Below are 23,532 nucleotides of genomic sequence, written 5' to 3'. Positions count from 1 at the left end.
TTTGATAACTATTAATATCACACAAAGTCTTATCATGTGGGGTTTAATAAACCCCAACACACTAACGAAGGGTTAACAAACGAAAACTTTTTACACTAATAAATTACCAGAACAAATGTTACACAAACTTCAGTTCTAAAAATCAAAACTTAAAAATATTACGAACTAAAAATAAAGTATGTGTATCATAATATTTACAATTATTATTACACTCATTTATCTGGGAATGAACTTATGATTAAGAAGTTAAAAATGGAACATTTGTTTTTTTGTATACTATAAAAAGAGCTGTTTGTAATAAGTAAATCATTTTGATAATCAGATTTGGACAAATATTTTTAAAGTTATAAGAGTTTAAAATTTAGGATGGGAGGGGAAGTGCGTTTGGGAAATGCGTGCAAATAAAAATAATACTACACTTCACCTTTCCTCCTGCACTAAACTTGAAACTTAAAACAATAACTGCAAAAATAGTTACCCGAAACTGGTTATCGACCAGTCAAAATTTGTAGTACATTATTCTCAATTTAAAAAGTTAATGAAATTATGATTTACCATTTAAGTTTTAAAAGTTGATATAAAAATAATTAGTTTAATTAGCAAACATTTATTCATAGTCCATTACAAAGTATATAAAATAAATAATTATACAAAATATATAAAAACTAATGAATTTTAGATTGGATTTTCGAAAATAGTTTATCTGATATGTTCTAATTTACAATGAGGCAAACTTATTTTTTAATTACTTTGTTTGAGTACTAAACTTCATATTGTGTTGAGTTGATTTATTTTACTTTGTTTGTCTTTTGAATATTTTATTAAATATTTATCGGAGACAGGGTAGATGATTTTTAGACGTCAGTTGCTTTAAACTTTTAATTAATTTAAACTTTCACTAAACAAAAGCACAATGTTTGTAAACTCTTGTATTTGATTTGGCTACAGCAAACAAAGCAGTGTTGTATTTTCTAGTGTTTTTCTAGTAGTTAAGTATAAACTTTCAAGTTAAAATACCATATTATTGTAAATTAACTAAAAATATGAATATAATATACTAATGTTAGCAGTAACCCAAACTGATAAAATATTATTATAAATGATTATATGGTTTAAACTAAACTCATTCCAGGGTAGCAGTATAGTAATTAATCATTATCTTTTCCTGTTATGTTATGGAAGAAGTATGTCATCTTTTGTCTAGATAAAATGATAATGTATTTTATTATTTTTCATATACCAAGTCGGTTCCACTAAAAATATTATAACACCATATAAAAGTTGAAAAATTATTTATATTATATATTTATCAATATTTTAAACATTATACTGTATTGCAAAAGTATTTAATTCTATTATTTCTAATTAATTTTATGTTTACTTTTAACAAATAAAATAATAGATACCTTCTAAAAACTCTACCTAATATTTTACAAAGCTCTTAAATTATTATAGCTATATTCTTGTTAATGAGTTATATTTTTATGTTCCTAACGTTAAAAAATTCTATCTTATAAACAATTCAAATGTAAGTTTTTTTATAAATTAAATAACTATATTATACTCAATTTAATCGTTTAATCGTTTTTTTAAATTAATACAGCTGTTTCACAGAACTTAAAAATAATTAATACAATTTCAATACAATTATTACTAGTAAAGAATCCAGAGGGGAGTTAGGTGTTACCCCCTATCCAAAAATAACTTGTCCACGTAAAAACAGTTTGTCAAATATAAAATTTATATTTTTTCTAGTAACGCTACCCAAAAAATATGTCTGTGTTACACAAAATTTTAACTAAAAAGTGACTTCTAACGTTACTAAAACATAGTATTAGTAACTAACATCCAACACAGCTGTAAACCTTAGAGCCTTAAATAACCTAAATCACTATAATTTTCACTCATTAAAAAATATATTTCTTAAAATTAAAACTGAATACAAAAAGTAACATTGATACATCATTCCTAATGAACCCACTGCACTGTGGTAATACAGTACTCTTCTGATTTTTTTAATTAATTGAACTGATTAATTTACATAATACATAAGTTAACATACTTCGGCTACTCAATATGGAATCTTTGAACGCCAAAATAGTATATATATACAGGGTGAGCCACTTATCGTTAACCACTCAATATCTCATAGGGTTTAATAAGATATTACAATTTTTTTTCCATATTTTTTTTATACAATTTGATCTCATTTTTAACAATTTTTTTTTGTTTTTACCCCTCTCCCAATTTAGTTTTTTTGATAGCAACTTTTTAAACTTAAATGGTAACGTATATATTTTATTAACTTTTTAAATTGAGAATAATGTATTAAAATTGTTGACTGGTCGACAACTAGTTTAGGATAACTATTTTTGAAGTTATAAGAGTTACAAGTTTAAGGCAGAAGGAAAGGTGGAGTATAGTATTGTTTTTATCTGCACGCATTTCCCAAACGCACTTTCCCTCACATCCTAACTTTAAAACTCTTATAACCTTAGTACATTATTCTCAATTTAAAAAGTCAATAAAAGATAAACGTTACCATTAAAGTTTAAAAAGTTTCTATCAAAAAAACTAAGTTGGAAGGGGGTAAAAACAAAAAAAATTGTGAAAAATTGAGATGACATTGTATAAAAACAATATGAAAAAAAAATTGTAATTTCTTATTAAACCCTATGAGATATTGAGTGGTTTACGATAAGTATACATTTATATATACTATCTCAATATTAAATAAACATAATAATTTATAATTTTGGAAACATAAAATCCTGAAACGTCTAATGCCTAAAAAAGTAGTGGTTATAACATTGTTATAAATAATTTCTTTGTTGAATAAATGAACTCTTAACTGTATTGTGTCGCACTACTTGGTTAAATTGTAGGAATGTATACTGTACAATATGTATCTATTTATTTATGTATAATAAACGGGTAATGACCCTTATATGTTAGCAATATAAGGTTTACATTTTTAAGTATTTTACAGTAACAATAAGAACTAAAATTAAAACAAAAATAATGAAAATACGGATACAAAATAGTAATAATTAGACAACGGTAAATGATAATAGTAACAAAGAAATAACACTAAATCAATAATAACATATTAATGGTAAATGGTTACTTAATTTACAATGAGTTTAAGGCTAAATATACATTTCTATTAAAAACAATACGTGGCAATATAATATATGTGTTACTAATAATTTAATAGAAAATGAGGTTAATAATTACGTTTTAGCCCAGTTTGATGTCTGTGATAATTGTGATTAATATCCTAGCAGTTACCTAAACTTATTTTAGTAGCAACTTATTAATACAAAAATACTTACTCCGGTCACTCATTTATTTATAAGAATAAGTTTAAAACTATTGAAATAAAACTATCATAAAAGCAATTTGCCACGTTTAGGTTTTCGCGCCACATAAAGTATTTCTATGCAATAAACGCTTTGGCCCGAAGGCTTGACGCAATTTAGACTTTAAAAGGCTTATGGATTGGATCCCTGCAATTCGTGTTTGGTTATTATTATTATTATTGTTATTATTATTATTATTATTGTTACTATTATTATTATCATAACGTGATTGCTAATATATGGTATACTGTTTGGGAAACTTGGAAGTATCTTGAACGTGACACGCACAGTCAATAGTTTTTTGCAGAAATTTGGATACAGGTCACGATCGACTAAAGGCTTGATTCCTTCATACAAACATAAACACAGGCTCATCCTACATTCGGTTTTGTGGTCAGGGCGCTTGGCTTGTGTTTGCTTTTAACATAAGCTCCGGGGTTAATTGTATCTTACCCTGCCACATTGTGAATTCCTGGTAGGGGTGAGACAACCACTATAGAAAACCTGTTAATTAATTTTAGGATAAAGAGTGTTTATTTTTGACAGTTACTGGACAAGTACGACCGAGCTTAAAGCTCGTTTGATCCCCTTGTGGCTCTTAAAAAAATAATAAAAAGATAAAATACTCAAAGTACCTTATTGCAGCTTTCTGCTTTTTTTAGGTAGATACATATTGATTTGCTTACCTCGGGTAAACATTTTGGCCAGCATTTTCTAAAGACTAATCCCTTTGACCTGGTCACAATATCAGAAGGAAAATGTTCTAAAAAAACTCGTAGGTAATAACTCCGTAGGGCTACAACTACTAAATAAATATCTACCTATTGTAAAAAAATCGTGCGGTACAGCTAAATACAGGCCGTTGGAACACTTCATAAACCCATTGAAACAATATTAACGCAGTGTTTTATAAATAATTATACAAAACAATACCTTTTCTGAATTCGTGATCGCGGCTTTTACACAAGAGGATAATAATTTATAATAAAAACGGCTTGATTCAGAATCGCCTGTATTCCCTATCTAAGTATCTCAGATTATTTTCATTTTTTTTCAACGGAAGTCACTCTATAGATAGCTTTGACCTGGTTAATAAATAATATATTCCATCTATTAGGCTATACCATCATAAAAATATACCATAAAATAAATTTAAAAAATCCTATAAAAAAAATGTGTATTATTTAATAACAACTAAATTGATTATTAATTTCAAATAACGATGAAATTTATTACTATTCAGCATACGCCCAGGCTAGATAATATACAATCACACTATAGTTATATATATATATATATGTATAGTTTCTACATGTGCATAAAATTTACAATAAAAAGTTGCTTATTTATTATGTCATTTTTAGACTTTAGAACCAATAGCCTAAAATTGAATTTGTATTCCATTGAAGTCGCTTGTATTTTATATGTTTTTCGCAGTAGAGTATACTGGTATTACAATAACAGCTTGATTTGTTACTTAACGCATTATATTGTTGAAAATTAAAATTGCTGGACCGATATTTCTATCATTACGTTTATCAACCAGAAATTATATTATTTCAGGTAGTAATGCAAACGTAAATAAACAAAAAATGAGAAACGGTTAAAATATAGGTAATTAAAGTAGGGTGATAATAATTGAGCAAATCAGTGGTCATTACCAAGAAATCCCTGTCATAGTCAGTCCTATTGTCACTCGTTTTACACACATGTCATAGAAATTTAATTATATTATAATTCTGAGAAAGTTTATAAAACATATTTACATTCAACAATTTAAACCGTTATTTATTTATTTATTTATTTATCATTACTGATTTAAATAATTTACTGGATACAAAAAATATTATTTTTGGCTAGTACGATGTATATACATTTTGAACTCGATAAGCACTTGACACTAACATAAATAATGATTTATATTTTAAGTAAAATTACTCTAATTAATTTATTACTATATTATTTCAGGTCATAATACTGATCACGATAGTAATGGTAACGAGCAATGTCCATTTTCCGCCAGAAACTACTTTACGCCTAGCCCAAAATTATAAGACTTATAGATGCCTAAGTATATATTAAACGTAAAAATAATATATTGTAGCCTAAAGTGTTTATATTTAATTATTTAAAATAGAATAAATAATGATGTGCATTGTGTATAATTTATGTTCGATTTGACCTATTTGTACAGAAAATATTGTTAATTTATAATACAGATATTCTTTAAATATTCTTAGCTTATATGCGTTTAAAAAAAATTACATATTAATATTATTACAACAAACGGTATGGCTATGATAGTTGTAAGTTCTTTAAAAATATTTAAAAACTATATACATAAGTTAAACTATAGAAAAAAAATGTTTTGTGTAGTTATATAATATCTATTTAAGAAAAAAAAAATATTATAATAATTATTACTTATTAATGTTATATTATTTTATATGTGCTTATCAATATGTATTGTAGTAGTTTTATAATGTTTAATTAGTTTTTTTAAGAAAATTTGTTTGTGTCATGCAATACATGTATTGAGCCCATGTGTATTGTGTCACACAAACAACGTTTAATTTAATATGATGTATCCTCGCCTGAATTTTTGTTTCCAAAGCACAGCATTTACCCTGTTCATGTATATTTAATTGAATAAATAACATCAACTGTAGTTTTCAATTCACCAAAAACACCTATGTACGTAATATGTTTTTCTTATTTTGATAATCATTGCCATCCCGGGATACACTATATGCTTCCTTCATGGATAGTCTAGTGACTGTGATGGATTGTTTTTGAAATGCCTCGTGTGTGATAGACTATGTCTGTGGTAGTAGATAGAATATCGGTTTACAAGTATCTCATCATTAATTATATAATTCGGTTCTAAGACTTCATTATCTGCGTGTGAGTAATGGCAACTTCCAAGTTTGACCCTTCATACAAGTTAAATTAAAAAAATACACTAATATATTATATTACATTTCACAAGATCACTTGTGATCACAGTTTCACAAGTTCAACGATATTTTACAAATTGCATTTAAAAATATGTTTAGCCGGCTTTGAATTTGAGTATAGTTTAATAACAAAAACAAAATATTTTAGACTTATAATTGTATGAGTTTTACATAGATTTGAAGAATAGGCATTTAATGTCGTTAACATATCTATTATATAAAATGCAAGAGTGTAAATCTTGGTATTTATGTACTGCAAACGTCCAATGCCATATTTTAAAGTGTACCACAAAGCGTGTTACTTATTTTTTTTATAATTAACTTAAGAGCTTAACGACTATATTTTTACCCAAACCATTCGTCCATTAGTAAAATTAGCGCTCGTATCGTTTTAAATCCGTATTATACATGTATCTTGTACGAAAAAACACTGATGAGATATTTTTGTTAATACAAGGTAATATTATACATTACAACTTAATACTCATAATCATACAATTTTATTGTAGTTTTTTTAAAATACTATCAATTATCAAAAATGTTTATTTGAAAAAAAACCAACACAGCAAGTGACAAAAACCAATATTTCTCAACATATATTCAAAATACAATAGAAACCATCTCATGATGACAGCGTTGGGCCTTCATGGCCCGTTAAGCAACAAAAAAAAAAAAAAAAAAATTCAAAATACAATAAAAAGTAATTATAATATATGTCAAAGTGATTGATTTTGTGTTTTTACTTTTGCGGTCAAAATAATTGTAAAAACATTCATTTTTTATCCCTAACAAAAAATAAGAAGTTAGTAGCTTAATATCTTATTAAAGCTGTTATCATATACAGAACGACACGAACAAGTTAGAAATAATTATACCTTTCATATTGAGTACCCTTAAAGAGTTTGCATTTGAAATGATAAACACAAATTATTTATACTTATTTATAATCTTAAAACTACCGATTGAACTCGATGCATTTATTTCCAGGGTTTTACTTTTTAGGACTTGCTAAACAAAATAGTAGGCACCTATGAGATAAATACAAACTCAAAAAACTGTAGCTTTTTAATTCCTTTGATGTCCCTTGCATAAATCTAATATAAAACTTATTACTAAAAATTTGAAATACTTTTATAGTATAAAAAAAAGATTTATAACGTGGAATTTATGCGTGTTTCCGATAAAAGCTTTTAACATTAAATCGTATTACGGTACCTTTTTTAGAAGCCATTACTGTCTTGCATTAAAAAAATCAATATTTGATAACTGTGAATTTTTTGTATGATGCAATCTAAAAAGTAAATTTACTTTTAGTACAATAACTCGATATCTATTATACCATATTATTATTATTTTGAGTAACGCCAACTACATCAAATACTCAGACTCTGGCCATAGTCTTAAAGTTAATATTTGATAGGCCAGATTAGAGCATGAGAAACACAACTTATGTTAAATGTTCGGTAAAGGCTAAACCCCAGCTGAGTATCAAATTATAAATATTTAATTCTAAGATTTGCAATGCGAATTTCAAGACAATAACAAAAAGAATGTGCATGACGTAATTTGCACAAATCAATTAGTAAATTTTCTTAAACAAGAACTAGTTTTAAAAACAAAAGACACAATAATTAAATTATAAAAATGTTATTTATGAGTTTATTTTTTATGGTCAACATACATATATAAAATTAAAATTAATTTTACTTATTCTGTTACAAGGTTGTTTTTATTTTTTTCCTGTTCGTAGAAACTGGTGCGTATACCCGGCTAAATTAAAGTATGTTACACCATGCATCAAACTGGTGTTCTAAATATCTATTTTTCCACTGATTGTATAAAAAACGACGATTGGACCAGGTCTTATAGTACCTAGCAGCAAATAAAATGAGAAAGGATATTTAATTTAATAAACCAAATATATTAAAATTTAAAATTAATCTCATCCGGATAATCCCAACCGCATTTCTTTATTTCATTAAACATAACGATTCATCTCGTCGTGGCCGAAAGGGTTACCACGGCAGTGTTTCTATGCACTAGCCGTGGTTCGAATCTCGGTAACTGGCCGTTTCTCTAGCTAAGCGGGCAACCACCTGGAGAAAAAAATGGCAACCCGACTGGTGTGGAAGGCAACTGGAAACCACCGGCATTATAACCACTTACCCAGGATGGAAACTCTTGCCCTATTAGAGACAAGTAGAGCAAGAGTTGTCCAAACCGACCTAACAGGTCGTAGACTAAAAAAAAAAATTCAACTACATATAAAATGTTGTAACCTATAGCCACAGTTCTCAATAAGTCAAATGACCCGTTCCGGATAGCGAATTCGTCAAGAAACCATGTCATGGTGGCAGCGTTGGGCCTTCATGACCTGTTAAGTCGATTATATGATGATAATGATGACGATGATAAAGTGTTTTAAAACTTGTATGTATAATTTTTATCTAACACAGCGTTCTATTTATTAATTTTGTATACAAGTGAAGAATTTTAACATTGAATCTTATGAGTAATATTATCTAGTACCTACATGAATGTACAAGATAATTAATTCAATGTTTATGGTTTTAGCTAACTAAAACAGAGACTTTAGAAAGTATTTTCTATCGCTTTGAATGTATACTAAAAGATATCTAAAGAAAAACGATGAATTGGTCCGCAGTAATGCGCGATGGGAACATGTAACAGAGAACGATAGTTTACTATATACCTTTTGTACAGATAGACAAATTGTCCCATGTTCTAAGTAGACCGTACTCGTTTAGATCTCCGATTTCTATAATATTCAGTTCGCTTTTGAAATACTATACACGTGGCTCAATTTGTTTTCCTACCTAGTACCATTCCCGCGACATTTTATAGACAAACACGTGCTGTATAAAACATTATACTATGGAGTGTGGGATGTAGTATATTATGAAGCAGAACTGAGAAGTTTATTATTAAAAATAAAATGTTTGGAAATGTTGGTTTTAAAACATTGTAATTATCAAATTTTATTTGTTAAAATAATCTTTGATTGTTTATTTTTACGTTTTGTTAAATAACAAAAAAAAAAATAACAATAATAATAATTATTGTATTTAGTAAACTAAGTAGAAAGAAGAGAAAGATAAAGACATAGGAGAGGGTTATTAAGCTAGCTAGGAGTGTACGTGGACAAAAATGTGACGGAACGATGGCTATTCCCCTACTTCACATGGGATTGCGACAGCCATATCATTTTAACTGTCTGTAAACAAAATTATACCCCCTCATAACCGCGGTCGATGACGTGTGGACACCGAATACTCGCGCTATGCAACAAACCCTGTTTTTACAGATCCGAGTACAGTTTATATTGGCTGTCAAGCACGGTGTTCCACTCTGTACATGAAAGAAAGCACGAGTATTCTTGATAATAATAAATAATAATTATTATAAATCTATATATATAAATAAGAAAATTGACGTCACTCCAATAAGTTTTGTCGTTTCTTTCAGTTAAAATTTAATTTGTATTTTTCTGCACAAAACTGTTCCGGATTTATAAAGTTTCAATTATCAGGTACACTTAGGTACACGATAAGAAAAGATAAATTCATATTATATTTTTAGTTTTTTTACCTTTTAAACGAAAAACGTGAGTTAAAATAATAAACTGAAATTGTAAAAAAAGTCAGTACAGTGGAGACGGGGGAGGTTACAAGTCTACAAGAATTATTATACAACTAAAAGTGATAAAATCACTTTTAAATAAACGCTTCTGTGCGTATCTGAGGATAGTAAGAATCAGGCACTGTTCAAACCAAGTGTCTAAACCAGCGTAAGAAAGTACCAAAGTGCTGGTTTATACTGTGATTGGTTTGGATTGTACTTGGTTTGAAATGTGCAACACAAATCATATTCAAACCAGTCCAGAATATTTTCCAAAAATGCCAATTTTTTAAACTTAAGAATAAAAATTGAATGGTTTACTAGAGCAAAAGTCTTTTGTAAGATTGTATAAAAAAACTTCTATTTGAAGACATGAAAGTGATGGAAAAAAAAAGTTTTTCAGTCGAGTCTGCAACCACGAAAGAGCATATTCATGTCTCGTAGAAGTACCAAATACAATTAGAGTAGTGGAATTATAGATAATGATATAGTATATTAACAAGCAGTAACAAGCTAGTATCTAAGGTGGCTAGTATATTAAAACATCAAGTTTCTGGCTAATATAGTAGTTTTTAATATCTGGCTTAAAACAATTCATATAGAGAATTTGGGCCCTTAAACTATTTTGAATTTATCATCTAGTTCTAATTTGAACATTGAACGTACAACATATCTCTTATCTCTTATCAGATAACAGCGTAACACTTTTTTCGGTTATGTGCCAGAGCTAATTTCCACCCCCAACCCCATTCTCACCCCCAAACCCATTCTTACCCCCACCCTCAACCCATTTCTTGTAAGCTTTAACATGTTTAAGATAAATTAATATTCTTAAACGCTACGTTTTAGTTGTATTAAAGAAAAAAGAAACATATAAGAATGTTAAAATTATATGAAGATACGGGGAAGGGGAAATAGTATAGAAAAGAGAACTAGAAGTAAGGTACCAATGTCTAAAAAATATGTTGGTTCGTACTAGAAATTTCTAATTAGCTAGACAAATATTTTATACATAATAAACAATAGAAATAATATATTAATAAATAAATTAAGCGCATAGTTACTCCTAAAAAAAATTTAAATCATAAGACCGTCCCCCTAATGGGGTAAGGAGTTGTAATTATTTAAATTTTTTAAACTATTGTTCGATTTAAATATGCTTACTAATGTCCCGTAAATGTTGACTCCATGTGAAATTCTTTACAAAACTATAGCGCTTCAAAGTTAAAAGTTTCAAAAAAATGTGTGGACTATATCCTAAATTAAGCAATAAGTATAGATTTTTTAACTCAAGTTACCCTCTTCTATCAGTAAAATTGGTCTGTCGGCTCTAATGATGTACATTATAAATATAGCACAAAAAAACATTATTGTATAACTTTTATAAAAAAATAAATACAAATTATATCTGAAACTCCTAAACTCAATAACATGGTAAAACACCATAGTATAAAATAGTCCGCGAAAGAGTTTTAAATTCGTGATGTAGAATGTTTGTTTTAAAACCCAAGTGATGGTTAGTTCTTGTGTTTATAAATAAACGGGGTAAGCTAATTTAATGCGCTATAAAAATAATAATTGTTTTTGTAAATGTGGCAACAATTTAAACAACCATCATGTATAAATATTTGTGTTATTGTTGTGTTTATATCATAATACAATTACATGTACAAAATAATACAGTGTTTAAATCATTATACTGACAGCTACGCGATTAACTGCAAAATATATTATCAGGATACACATTTTGTTGGACAATTAAAACAATTTAATTTGTACTCCTATCATACGTAATTTGAAGTAAAAAACCCCATTTTCATAGAAAAATAATTTGGACAAAAGTTGTTAATATTGTAAAAATATACAATTTTTTATAAGATTACATTAAAAACAAAACTAATAACTTATTTTATAATATATTTTATTTTGTAGCGTTGAAGCTAATTAATTCGTGAGAAAGAAAATTTTAAAACATACTATTCGCACGGTTCAATGGAACTATTTAGTAGCAATGTGCTAGCCAATTTACATTTAATAAAAGAAAATTGTGTAAAAGTATGAAATGGCTGATGACATTGTTGATCAAATTCACATAATTTGAATGGCTGTAACAAAAATATAAAGACTAAGAAACAACCATTAATTCAACTATTGCAAATCGTATAAAGATTTTACGATTTTGAACATATGCTGTAGGTACAATAAAAAAAAGTATCTAATACAAATCAACGGAGGTAACCGATAAGCTGCTAATGTCAAGTAAAGTCTAAAAGCTTTTTGTATCAAATAAGAAAGAGATAAAACCATCAACATGATTGTAATCGATACTTGAATTAAATCGAATGAAGACCGTTTGGGTTTTAAATTCTCTTACCTGACAACTTATTTATGCAACAGCATATCGAGTAAAAGCCTTATTTTGTATTATATGCTCATTTCACAATCATGCTATGATGATGTCATCGTTATAATTTGGCAAAGTTTGTTCTTGCGTATTTCACACAAGAATAAAATAGCTCTTTACTTGATTAGTTTTAATTTAACGTCTCTTTTTATTTAATAAATACAATAATCAAGCGTGGGTGAGCATAGATGGACACGTATATATATATATATATATATATATATACAGGGTGATTCATTAAGGATAAGACACTCATTTTCTTGGAATATATTAATATTTTGAACAATATTTTTTTCCAAGATTTTTGGTACACATTGTACTATATTTTTCAGTATTTTGAAAATTTATATCACTCATCCTTAAAGGCCAAAAAGGGGGATTTTAGTTTTTTTTAAATGGCACCATATGTTTTTAATTACATACATTTGTAGACAAAAAATAAAAAAATATTTTAGCATTTGAATTTTGAATTTTTATTTAGGGGGTCGGAAAACTCAAGTATACACAGTCGGCACATTCGGACAAAAAGTCGGTAAATATCATAACCCCCATAAAATTATACAAATAATATATTTATTTTTTTATTTTATAAAAGTAGGTAGGTACATAATTTTTATTGAAATCTGGCGACTGAATAGTAAATAGTCTGCATACGGACGACCATACAAAAATATAATTTTAGTTTTGGGTATAAAAAAAAATAATACATTTTCGGTTATTCCCGATTTTAGCAGAAGTATTATTATTTGATTATAATAACTGTGGTGTATATTATATCAAACTATGTTCGGTCATGGGACCTATTGGTCTATTGTAAGCAAACATTCTATCCATCTATAAGTATATATTTTTATTTTCATCAATCCGATCGACTTTGAAAAGATATTACATTTCCTCCTATTTCTTAGGTTGTCCAAAAAAACAGTGGCCGTCGTTATCTCGGTTAAATTGCAGTTTCAACTGCAATACGTTATAATTATGTTAAATAAATTCAAACATTTTTAAAATAATGCTTTTAAAGTAGGGCTCAAACTGTTTTAGTATTGGTGACTGAGATCTAAAAATTTAATAATAGATAAATTTGTTAGCTGCCTAAAATAGTTCTATGCTCCGAAAAACATTTTAAAAATCAAAAAAATCTAGTCACAATTTATAACAATATCACATCATTATTATTTTTCTTTTTATTCTTTTAAAAATAATAAAAAATGACCCTCATGATTTTAAACTCCACCAGAGATATTCTCGATGTAATTGATTTGGAAGAAATAACAAAGAAATAGTCCACATTAAAAAAAACACCGTAATATAGTTTAACTTTTGATGGTTTTTTTACTTGTACTATCTAAATTTGTTTGTATAAATTAATACTTAAAAAATAAAATTAAATAATTTTCAACAATTATTAATTCCCATTAATTTTAGCAAAAAATTGTGACTTGTGATGTAAAATGTCATAAAATATTTACGAGAGTACCCAAATATTTTAGTCGGTAATTAAAATTTTAAAGTCGGCATCTTTATTTTGACACCCCCCCCCCCCTTGCATATTTCTTAGCACCGGCCCTGTGTAAGATTACTCACTGCTTATAATATTATAGTTTCAACTAAAATAATTGATTACCTTTTTTCATTTATTATATCTAAATAACTAGTAAAAATTATACTTGTACTTGTAAATTGTATTCTAAAATAATGGCATTCCATTAAATGCTAAGACTTTTATTGTACATTTTTAAGACTTTTGAGAATTGTATAGCTTACAAAATTTTTTTTAAATTAATTTTCTCTATTTAATATGATATCTGAATGATGATATTTTATTACTAGGACTAAATTGATAACGTCTATGTTTGTACAAAACCACAATATGTCCACCGCTCTCCAACACCTCAAAAACCCTAACGTCTCATTTTGCTTGACATTTAGGTCCCAATATCTATTTCTTACAATATAAAATATAGACAGCCCAAAATTCAACGCGTTTAAAATTCTCGGATACCCTTATGTATTCCCAAGTGACGGGTGACTTAAGAAAGCAAGTAAGTAAAAAAAACATTTTAACCATTTCACAGTGATATCGGTTGCCGGAGTTTTTAGAAGATAACATATACAGGGTGTTCCAGCATGAAAGGTAAGTAATAGGTGATTGAACATCTGGGAAACCCCCAAATAAGCCCCCCGTTTTCATTTTTTCGATATGTAAAAAATTGAAGATTTCGACAGTTAAGTAAAAAAGTAATGACATAAAAATAAAAATTAATTATTCCCTGTTATTCAGTGCAAAAAGCTCACCTTAAAAGAGGGGTTATATTTTTTTACACATTTTTTTTCACAATGAAGAGTGGAATCAAAAAAGGCTTTAAGTGCCATTTATTTCCAAAAATTATTTTTTCAGCCAAAAAGGATGTATGTTCCAACGCCAATGTAATGCAATGAGGCAGACATTTCCTCGTCGATTAGCACTTACAGCCTTTTTTGATTCCACTCTTCATTTATGTGTAAAAAAATATTCATTTTTTAAGTTTTTTAAAATAAAGTTTACAATAATATTAAAAACGAAAAATAAAAATATAATTCAATCGATACATCAAGCAAATATTAAAAAATAGATATTTCCCTTTAAAATGATTGTTACCTATCGGATTACCCGTTTAAAAGACTAGAGTATGGTTAAAATTAGAATGAGAATATTATATATAGAATATTATTTTTTACCAAAGCTACGCAGATGTAGAGGCACCTTAAAGCTCGAAACAAAATATAGCAACAAAAATACTTTGTTAGCTAAGTAAAAATATAAATATCGAAGTAGAAGACCTTTAAAACAAAATTAAAGTTTTGTTTTAACATATACCAAAGAGTGATATAAAATGGGAACTAAGTAAATAGAATAATGGAATCTAAATAATAAATCCATTGACAACAAATAGTGTTATACCGAAAAAAAATAGCCATGTAAAACTGGTAATTTAGTTTACTTGACTGGGACCTTGCTCCATATATAATCACAGACTAGATAAAACATAATTCATAAGTATTCATGAGATTAGATAATCTGTGGTATAATATTCACGGTTATTAGGGATGTGAGCTCTACGCTTTTTTTCTTAGCCCAACACCATTATTTTGTTGTTATGTGTGGAAATTACGATTATTGTTAACATTTTTACAGATACAAGAAATAACCACACAACATGTTTTTATCGATAAATATGTTATATATTAATACATATTAGTTACATAATATTATTAAAACAATAAACATGATTTTCATTAGATTTTATTTAAAACGATGCAATAATCTTTATGTCTATTTTTCGTTACTAATGTGTTTATACAATAAATGGTCAACTAAATTATGTCCAGCGTTGGCTGAAAAAGCATTAAATGAATTAACCATGTTTAAGTTTATTGTACTGAAAACTTTTCTGGTATATTGTATAAACACTGAAGCAGTCAAAATACTATCTTTCATTAACAAATTATTGTTAAAATAAAAAGTAACTCTTTTCTCGGTTAAATCATTAGCCGCTACAAAGTCTTTTATAATTTTAATGGAACTTATTGCAAAACTGTCATCAAACTTGGTTGAAAAGTCGATTTCACAATCATAGAAATTTGGGATGATATGTTTAAGTGTTTCCTTTACAGTATTAATGTTTTTTGTAATTATATTTTTAGTAGTGCGTTTTAAGTTGGTCTTTTTAAAAATTTTAAAAACCTTTTCTAAACTGTTTTCTTTTATTCTGAGAAGCCGTTTGAATTTAAACAAATACGTTGACATTTTATAGTTAAAAACATATGCAAAAACCGTAGGTATTATTTTCCCAGACCATTTCGTTTTATTGTCCGTGGATTCTGACGAAATCATATTATCTATATACGATAAATGTTTCAAAATAATGTTTAACATTACAATTTTTAAAAGATTAATAGTTTTACTCTGTATATTTCCAATGTATTGAATCCATTCGCCCAACAAAGCATTATTTTTAGTTTTTGAGTAGTCCTCGAGCAATTTATTTGATAACGACTCTGAATCGTTAATATGTCCAAAAACTTCCAAGAAATGTTTAAGAATTGACGAGTTGTCCGCCACTCCCTTAAAGAGCAACATTTCAAGAGAAAGATTTAAATCATGTTTATTAAAATTCGATATTAATAAATGGTTAAGGACTTGTGTATGTATTGAATCCCTATTATCCTCTAAAAGTGTAAAATTATGTTGAACATTATCAATTGATTTTAAATCGGCATTCCACTTGTTTTCGTTTTCGTCATTAAAATCATTTGCCGGATCACACTTTACTTTACAACAGGGCTCAAGGCGAACGTGCACGTATTCGTGAGCTTCAAGTACATAAGTAATCCGATCGTTGATATCTTTTACATCAATCGAATAAATGTACTCCGCAAACGTATACATTAACCATAATGCATTTGTCAATAAACAGTGACCATAATTAAACGTTGTCCTTAACATTATACGAACTTCGTCACGAAGAGACAAACTGCGTATTACCGTATTTAACTTTATTTCCGACTTGCCTTCACCTTCCAACAGTGGTTTCAAAAGATGTAAGTGGTGTTGAATTCTGTACATATAACAGCAGTTTAATCGTTTGTGCATATCCATTACCGTTTGGTCCGCTCCAGTGAAATGATATTCTTCATTATTAACTCTATATCCCGTATCCAATTTCAGTAAACGACCATACATATTATATTGTGATAATTTTGAGAGATATTTTTCTTTTGATAGCTGTCCACTGAATACTTGATTCAGAATCAAGTAAAAAAGTGTTATAGACTTAAACATAAACATTTGGCGAAAAAACATTTAACCGGATTTGAAATAATATACTCTTGTGGTTAACGTACAAATGATTGTAATTGTGTTTAAGTTTCATACAACTATAGGTTAGCAAATCCCACATATGTTTCAAAAGTGGCATACGTCAAAAAGTAAACAACAATTTAAAAATATGTTGGTTTTTTTACCTCCTTATGGTGAATATGGTAAGTCAATAACACAATTGTATTTGCTTGTGGATCTTTTTAAACACATGTGCGAAACATTAAATAACTATAATAGCACAAAATCTGTAAATTAGAAACACACCTATAACTTACCTACAGAAATTATTATATAACCAATTTGTAGTCATAACTACATTTATAATACATTACAGTTATCAGGAACTGTAATTTATTATTTAGTTTTTTTCTAAATATTTATGTTGTATTACACAAAAACCAAAATACGAATGTACGTCATTGCACAAATTAATGAGTTTTCAATCAAATAATACAACAACTTCTTTCCGATTGTGTCGTTTATCTGGAATATTCGATGGCTATAGGTCAGACTTAACATTATTATTGCATTCCGACATTAATTATAACCCCATTATAATATAGTACCTGTTGTAATTTACTACCTTATGTTATTACCGTATGTTATACCAGTATAATAACATACGGTGATTCAAGATCGTTGAAACCTAACCTAACCGATAGAGATAACTTTGTTACTTGAGCAAAGCTAGGAAATGGTAATTGTCTCCAGAAGTAAAAAACCAACATATCATTTTAAGACCAATAGTCAATACTTTCTCAGTTCCACGTCAATGATAAAATACAAACATACGATGTACCTTTTAATGTAATGTACCTGGTTTAAAGCTATTATTGGCTCACCTGGCTCACCCTGTATTACTAATTATAATAGTTTATAAATAAGAACTCCAATTCAGTGTTCTTGAAAATTGAAAAATTTGAACTTTCAGTTTCACTAACAGTAAAATAAAAAATGTGGTTCCAACAACAATATATTACTCAAATAAAGCTTCGTCGTCGAGTATTATGTTCGCACATATATTATTACGTATGTATAGATAAAAAAATCGTTTTGTACTGTTGTTTGGCGTCACTGTTTGGTTGTACTGTTGTTGTCTTGTACAGCTTAAATGTACATAATTCTAAAATAAATTATAATTATTTCTTTGTCAAACTATACCTGTCTTAAAAATGCATAAAAAAGTGTCTTAATAAACTTACAAAACTCGTTTATTTCTACAGACGATTTTAACTCTATGTAATTTATGCCTCGGGTCGATCGTTTTCCCCTAACGAAATAGGACTATATTATGAAGGGTCACTTCTGATCTAATACCGATATTTAAGGTTTTAACGCACGAACAACTTTGCTGGAAAACCTTTTTGGCATTCAGCCCAGCAGAATTTTTAGTCTTGATTAAATTTCGTACACGCCCAAAAATTTACAAAAAAAAATACTTGAACTTGGTTACCGCAACTAACTGCGTATAAGAAAAGTACATATATAAATTAATATTCCTGTTCTATTATGCTACATATATCTATATATTATTACTAATTATTGTTTAAAAAAAATACGAATGGTTTGTTTGTTACCACTGCGAAAATTGAACAAAAGGTTTTTTGAAGCCCACAATATAATTATAGCTAATTAGAGCCATTTTTGTCAATAGAGGGAAAAGAGGGCAAAGGGGAGGCTAGTGGGTGAGTTTCTAGTTAATATATATTTGTTTTATATTGTAAATAGGTCAAACTAAAAGTTTAAATGTGACATTGTGTAGTAAAAATATGTTAAGCACTGATTGTATTCCATAATTAGAATACATAAACTATGGTTTATTCTTCATTATTCAGTTTTGCGTTTGTCGAAAATTCTACTAGAACTAGAATATTATAAAACTACAAAAATTATAGAGAATTTAGATCTTTAGTTTTATTTATTATCTTTTATAAAAATTCATATTTTTAAAAACGCAATACGGGTTCCACTATCGAATTTATTTTCACAAAACTCTTGAGACGTCAGGGTAAATTTACACTACATAAACAGTAATAATACCGAAGTGAGTATTTTGTCTGTAATCATTGATGACTGCATAGCTAAACTTAATATTATAGTTTACACTTTCCACAGTTTAAAATTAATAACATATTATAATACTGTTTGTATTACTTAGTTCTGATTGAGAAGGTACTTTATATAATGTTATAGGTTAACTAAAGTGTAACTATAGGTAACACATATTGGAAATAATACACCAAAAAAATAATTTTTTTTAGATTATATAGGTGTTCAATTATCTGAAAACTTTCCCATCGGTTGATTTTCTATATAATTAAGTACTAAAGAAATTAAAAAAATATATATAATAGTATTAAAATATATATCATTTAAGATAAAAAGAGGAGTATCTGAGCTTTTATCGAATTTCAACTTTTATTGTCAAAGTAAATTCCTAACAATAAATTCCCTCTTACAGTAAACTCCTCGAAAACTTCCTTCGTGTACCACCACTACAATAATTTTGCTTGTATACCAAGAGTAGAGTTCCAGTAAGTACTTGATATTTCCAAGACGAATGAAACAAAATGTCTCAACCAAAAAGTTTACCGTACCGGCTATAAAATGATTAATATCTCGAACCAACCACAATTTATCACTGGTTAAAATATAATACCATTCATTGTAGAGGGATACAAAAGAATTAAAGAGCATTCTTACTACACCAATTTCCAAACGTTATGTAGGAATTGTTCTAAATCTCAATACCCACTTTTATTTGCATAAGAAATCATATTCAAATGTTCGTATTGTAAAAAAACATTAAAATTTAAAAAAATTATGATATTTAAGTATCTTCATAAAAGAGAGTTTAGAGACTAGAGATGAGGGATGGGGATGAAGGGGGTGGTGGGAATGGGGAATGGGAATTATTTTACTCAGCCCTGGCAAACTAAATCTCGGGCAACGCCGGGTCCGGACAGCTTGTATATGAATTATGATAAATATAAAACATTAATTTACTCGTTTACCAGATTTATTTATGTATAACAAATCATAAAAACATTATCATGCTTCCACATTCCAAAATCCCACGAAATTTGTTTTCAATGTAATAACTATATATCTACACAATAATTTTAAATAAGCAGAATATCACATATCAAATTTTGTTATCTAACAAAAAAGTTCTTTAGTCAGAATTTGCAACTTTATTACAGAAAATGTGCTAGTTAATTTCAAATATAATACAAAACAAAAATTAGCCAATAAAAACGTTCAACGAATCATAAAATTACAAAAAACCGTTTATAAAATCGTTAACAATATAAATATGACCAATATATTAAGAATAAATTATTGTTTTTTGTTAGGATAAGACAACTGTTCTAACATAACTACACAAATTGGGTAGCTACAAAACTCTTCAGATGTTACAGTTTGGTACTTGACTGTGTGTTCGTTTCAATCCATGCTGCTTAATACACTATGGCTTATAGTTATGTAGGTAAATTATTACCGGTAGTGACATCCCATTACTGCGCAGTCCCGGATCTGTTAAATGTCTTCATAAGTCTCTAATTATACACCATAACATTATTACATTAAAACATTGCATATTATTGACTATCCTATGACATTGTTTTGGTCTCACTAAAATGTGTTTAAAAATATGAAGTATTTAATACAAATCGTTAGATTTATACTTAAGATAATATCAGTCAGTAAGACATCAGTAGGGTCATCAGTAAGCCTGATCATAGTGGGTGCAGACTGCAGAGCATAGTGAAGTCGGTGTAGTTATAGGATTGTAGGAATTACTTGGTATACTGCCCTCCTAGTAAAAGAAGCAGTAAATGCCAAATTTTCAAAATTGAGATTATTTTATATTCGGTGTAATCGAATAGTTCTGCGTTTTTTTTTACTTGGGAAAAACACCGTATCTCCATTAAAAATGCCTTTAAAATGCATTATAAAATGTCGCATCGACCAAAATATTGTCAAATACTAGGGGAAAACACAGTATGTACATTTATGTAGCATGTCCTAGGGAATAATGCAGTATACACAATGGAGATACTGCTTATTTTATTAGTAACCAAATTTCTCAATGCATATACTGCATATTTACCAAGTAATCTTAGCTAAAACGGCTTTGCAGTATGTACACTATCTTTTATCTATAAATGGTCATGGTACTAGTCAGACACGACAATGTGTACCAAAACATTTATTGAGATTTATCAGATACCTTGGTACTAACTATAACCATTATGTGTTTATAATTCTACTAATATTATTATATTAAAAAATATCTTTATGGATATACTGCATTTTGTTTTTAATACACAATAATACTAGAAAGAAATGAAGTATATCCTTAAAAATGAAAAAAAAGCGAAAATAATAAACTAAGTATCAAAAAAATCTTTCAAAATATTAAGGATGCCTATGGCTAATAGTTAATAATAATAATAATTAATGCAAAAAAAAAGTGAGTAAAAATAATAATTTCATGGTGAAAAATGAAGAAATCGAAAAACTCATTTTCCCGACAGTTCAATTATTGGAGATACTGCTTGTTCCACTAGTAGGGCAGTATAGCCGAGTGTTATGACATCACTCTTAAACAAAACGCTTCGATGCGTATTTGTAAATGGTATTTTTTTTATGACTGTTGATTCATTCACACATGTAACCAGGAAATGTAATGCGGTAAGGTGTAGGTAATTTTCCCTTTATTTTATTGGTTTTCCCTTAACAAAAAAATCCTATGAAAATTGTCAGACCAAGACGTAGTTTGTCTAAAATCAATTTAGTGTTTGGTGGTGTAAAGCACCTGAGTACGGTCGCGGTTGAAATAAAATTACAAACAACGTATTTTACTGTCTCAAGTGTTTTTTTTTTCTAATTTAAGTTATTTTATCTCTTCTCGGACTGCTGGGAATTGAAAACCTATCTTCTTAAACCATCTAAAATTTCCATAACAAGGATTTACCTGTATCACCTGAATGACAAATACGCCAAACATAAGAAACGACATAGTCATTAGTGACCTTTCAAACGACGGTTGTGTAATCATTGAAGAGGCAGAATTTTTTTTTGCTCGCTCTTGGATTCTTTGCATATTAAACAACGTCTTTCGTATAGCATTGCGGCGATTACGGCGTCCGGAGTTACTAAACCCACCGCTGTTGAAGAAAATAAACTCCAATTGCTTTAGTACCCGTTCTGCAACACAGTATTTACCAATATATTATTAATGCGAGCAGTGTAGCTGTAAAAAACAATTACTTTTTATCCATTAAAAAGTATAATTTTATCAAATATACAGCATAGTAATTAATAACAAGCTACACAAAAAATTAACGTGATACCGAAAAAGTTTTCATTAATTTTACACAGCTCTGGCCAATGGCCCAAAAATTTATGGGCGGGATTGCCAAATCGTAAATATTTCTAAATGTTAACAGACAATTCTTCAACCGTTTTTGGACACAGCTGCAATACCTACCTATATGCTCTGTAACAAAATCCACTACTTTTAATTTGTTTTATGAACCAATTATTGTATTAATATCATTGAATTGTAAAAATTCCCATGTAATGACCATTAGTTCCTTACACCATTACTGCCTTGGCATAACCTACAGTTAAAATCTTACTGCTAACCTAACACACCATGCTAGTTTGTTTTTAAAAATGTTTAATCCGTATTATTAAAAAGTGTTACTTACGTATCCTGTTGAAGAATAGAGCACGAGCAGAACGCAAGTATTCAAAAATGGCAGTGGCCGCCGTACCACGTTGATGTTGTTCTACCAACACGACGGCATCGTCATCTTCTGTCTGGTTACCAGTATAGAGCACCTTCTGGTCTACAACGACCGGTTCATCTTGTTGTTCGTCGTCATCATCATCTACACTTTCGATGGTCAAGTCGTTTTCGTCGCTGTCAGTCCGTTCGTCGTCAGCTTCTGGATCTTCTTCGACATTCAAGTCCACTCGACTCGTATTAGTTTCTGTGTAATTGATGCGGTCCGGTAATTGTGTAGTTGTCGCCGGGCGTTTTGGGTCGGTCGCCTCGGGGTGCACTTGCAAGGGGTTAACACTAATGGTCGTGAGGACTTTTTGCAATCCTGAGTTCTTGTCGCCCTCGACCAGAATGCCACAAGGCATTTTCACATGAGCGTTGACACTACCGTTGCTAGTTATCGTGCACAGTCTGATCCAAGTAATGTTGCTCCTGTAGTCGTACGAATCGCTGTCAAAACTACTGCAAGTCACTACGGCCGCGGCCAACGCAACCGCTGTCAACCACACCAT

The 23,532-nt window shown here is 28.8% G+C and overlaps 3 protein-coding genes across 3 annotated transcripts in view; 1 reads left to right on the top strand and 2 right to left on the bottom strand.

Moving 5' to 3' along the window:
- Positions 1 to 6,046, top strand: part of LOC126838802 (neuropeptide Y receptor type 2-like) — a 96,308-nt gene extending 90,262 nt beyond the window's left edge. Inside the window, exon 7 of the mRNA XM_050573514.1 lies at positions 5,331 to 6,046. The gene's annotated coding sequence lies outside the window, so the exon portion shown is untranslated. The remainder of the gene's footprint in view (positions 1 to 5,330) is intronic.
- Positions 6,047 to 15,621: 9,575 nt separating this feature from the next.
- Positions 15,622 to 17,282, bottom strand: LOC126838555 (uncharacterized). Its single transcript, XM_050573060.1, has 2 exons — positions 16,308 to 17,282; positions 15,622 to 16,241 (listed from the first exon to the last, which is right to left on the bottom strand). The coding sequence occupies exons 1-2, from the start codon at positions 17,203 to 17,205 to the stop codon at positions 15,676 to 15,678; spliced, it is 1,464 nt and encodes a 487-aa protein (XP_050429017.1). The 5' UTR covers positions 17,206 to 17,282; the 3' UTR covers positions 15,622 to 15,675.
- A 3,268-nt stretch (positions 17,283 to 20,550) lies between these two features.
- On the bottom strand, positions 20,551 to 23,532 carry LOC126839338 (uncharacterized). Its single transcript, XM_050574617.1, has 3 exons — positions 22,944 to 23,532; positions 22,205 to 22,437; positions 20,551 to 20,783 (listed from the first exon to the last, which is right to left on the bottom strand). The coding sequence occupies exons 1-3, from the start codon at positions 23,530 to 23,532 to the stop codon at positions 20,742 to 20,744; spliced, it is 864 nt and encodes a 287-aa protein (XP_050430574.1). The 3' UTR covers positions 20,551 to 20,741.

The sequence above is a fragment of the Adelges cooleyi genome, unplaced genomic scaffold, assembly GCF_023614345.1.
Source record: "Adelges cooleyi isolate 19-005CV unplaced genomic scaffold, UGA_ACOO_1.1 ACOO_flye_CR_arks_rails_tigmint_CR_PRNA_30, whole genome shotgun sequence".
Taxonomy (NCBI): domain Eukaryota; kingdom Metazoa; phylum Arthropoda; class Insecta; order Hemiptera; family Adelgidae; genus Adelges; species Adelges cooleyi.
This window is presented reverse-complemented; position numbering and strand designations above follow the sequence as displayed.

Bases quoted from the DNA above. Each gene is read 5' to 3' on its own strand.
- LOC126838555 (XM_050573060.1), bottom strand. From the start codon at position 17,205: ATGTTTTTTCGCCAAATGTTTATGTTTAAGTCTATAACACTTTTTTAC. The intron at 16,242-16,307 runs GTAAAACTATTA...TATCGTATATAG, and splicing joins ATACATTGGAAATATACAGA to ATAATATGATTTCGTCAGAA.
- LOC126839338 (XM_050574617.1), bottom strand. From the start codon at position 23,532: ATGGTGTGGTTGACAGCGGTTGCGTTGGCCGCGGCCGTAGTGACTTGC. The intron at 22,438-22,943 runs GTAAGTAACACT...ACTGTGTTGCAG, and splicing joins TCTATTCTTCAACAGGATAC to AACGGGTACTAAAGCAATTG. The intron at 20,784-22,204 runs GTAAATCCTTGT...GTGTATAATTAG, and splicing joins TTGTCATTCAGGTGATACAG to AGACTTATGAAGACATTTAA.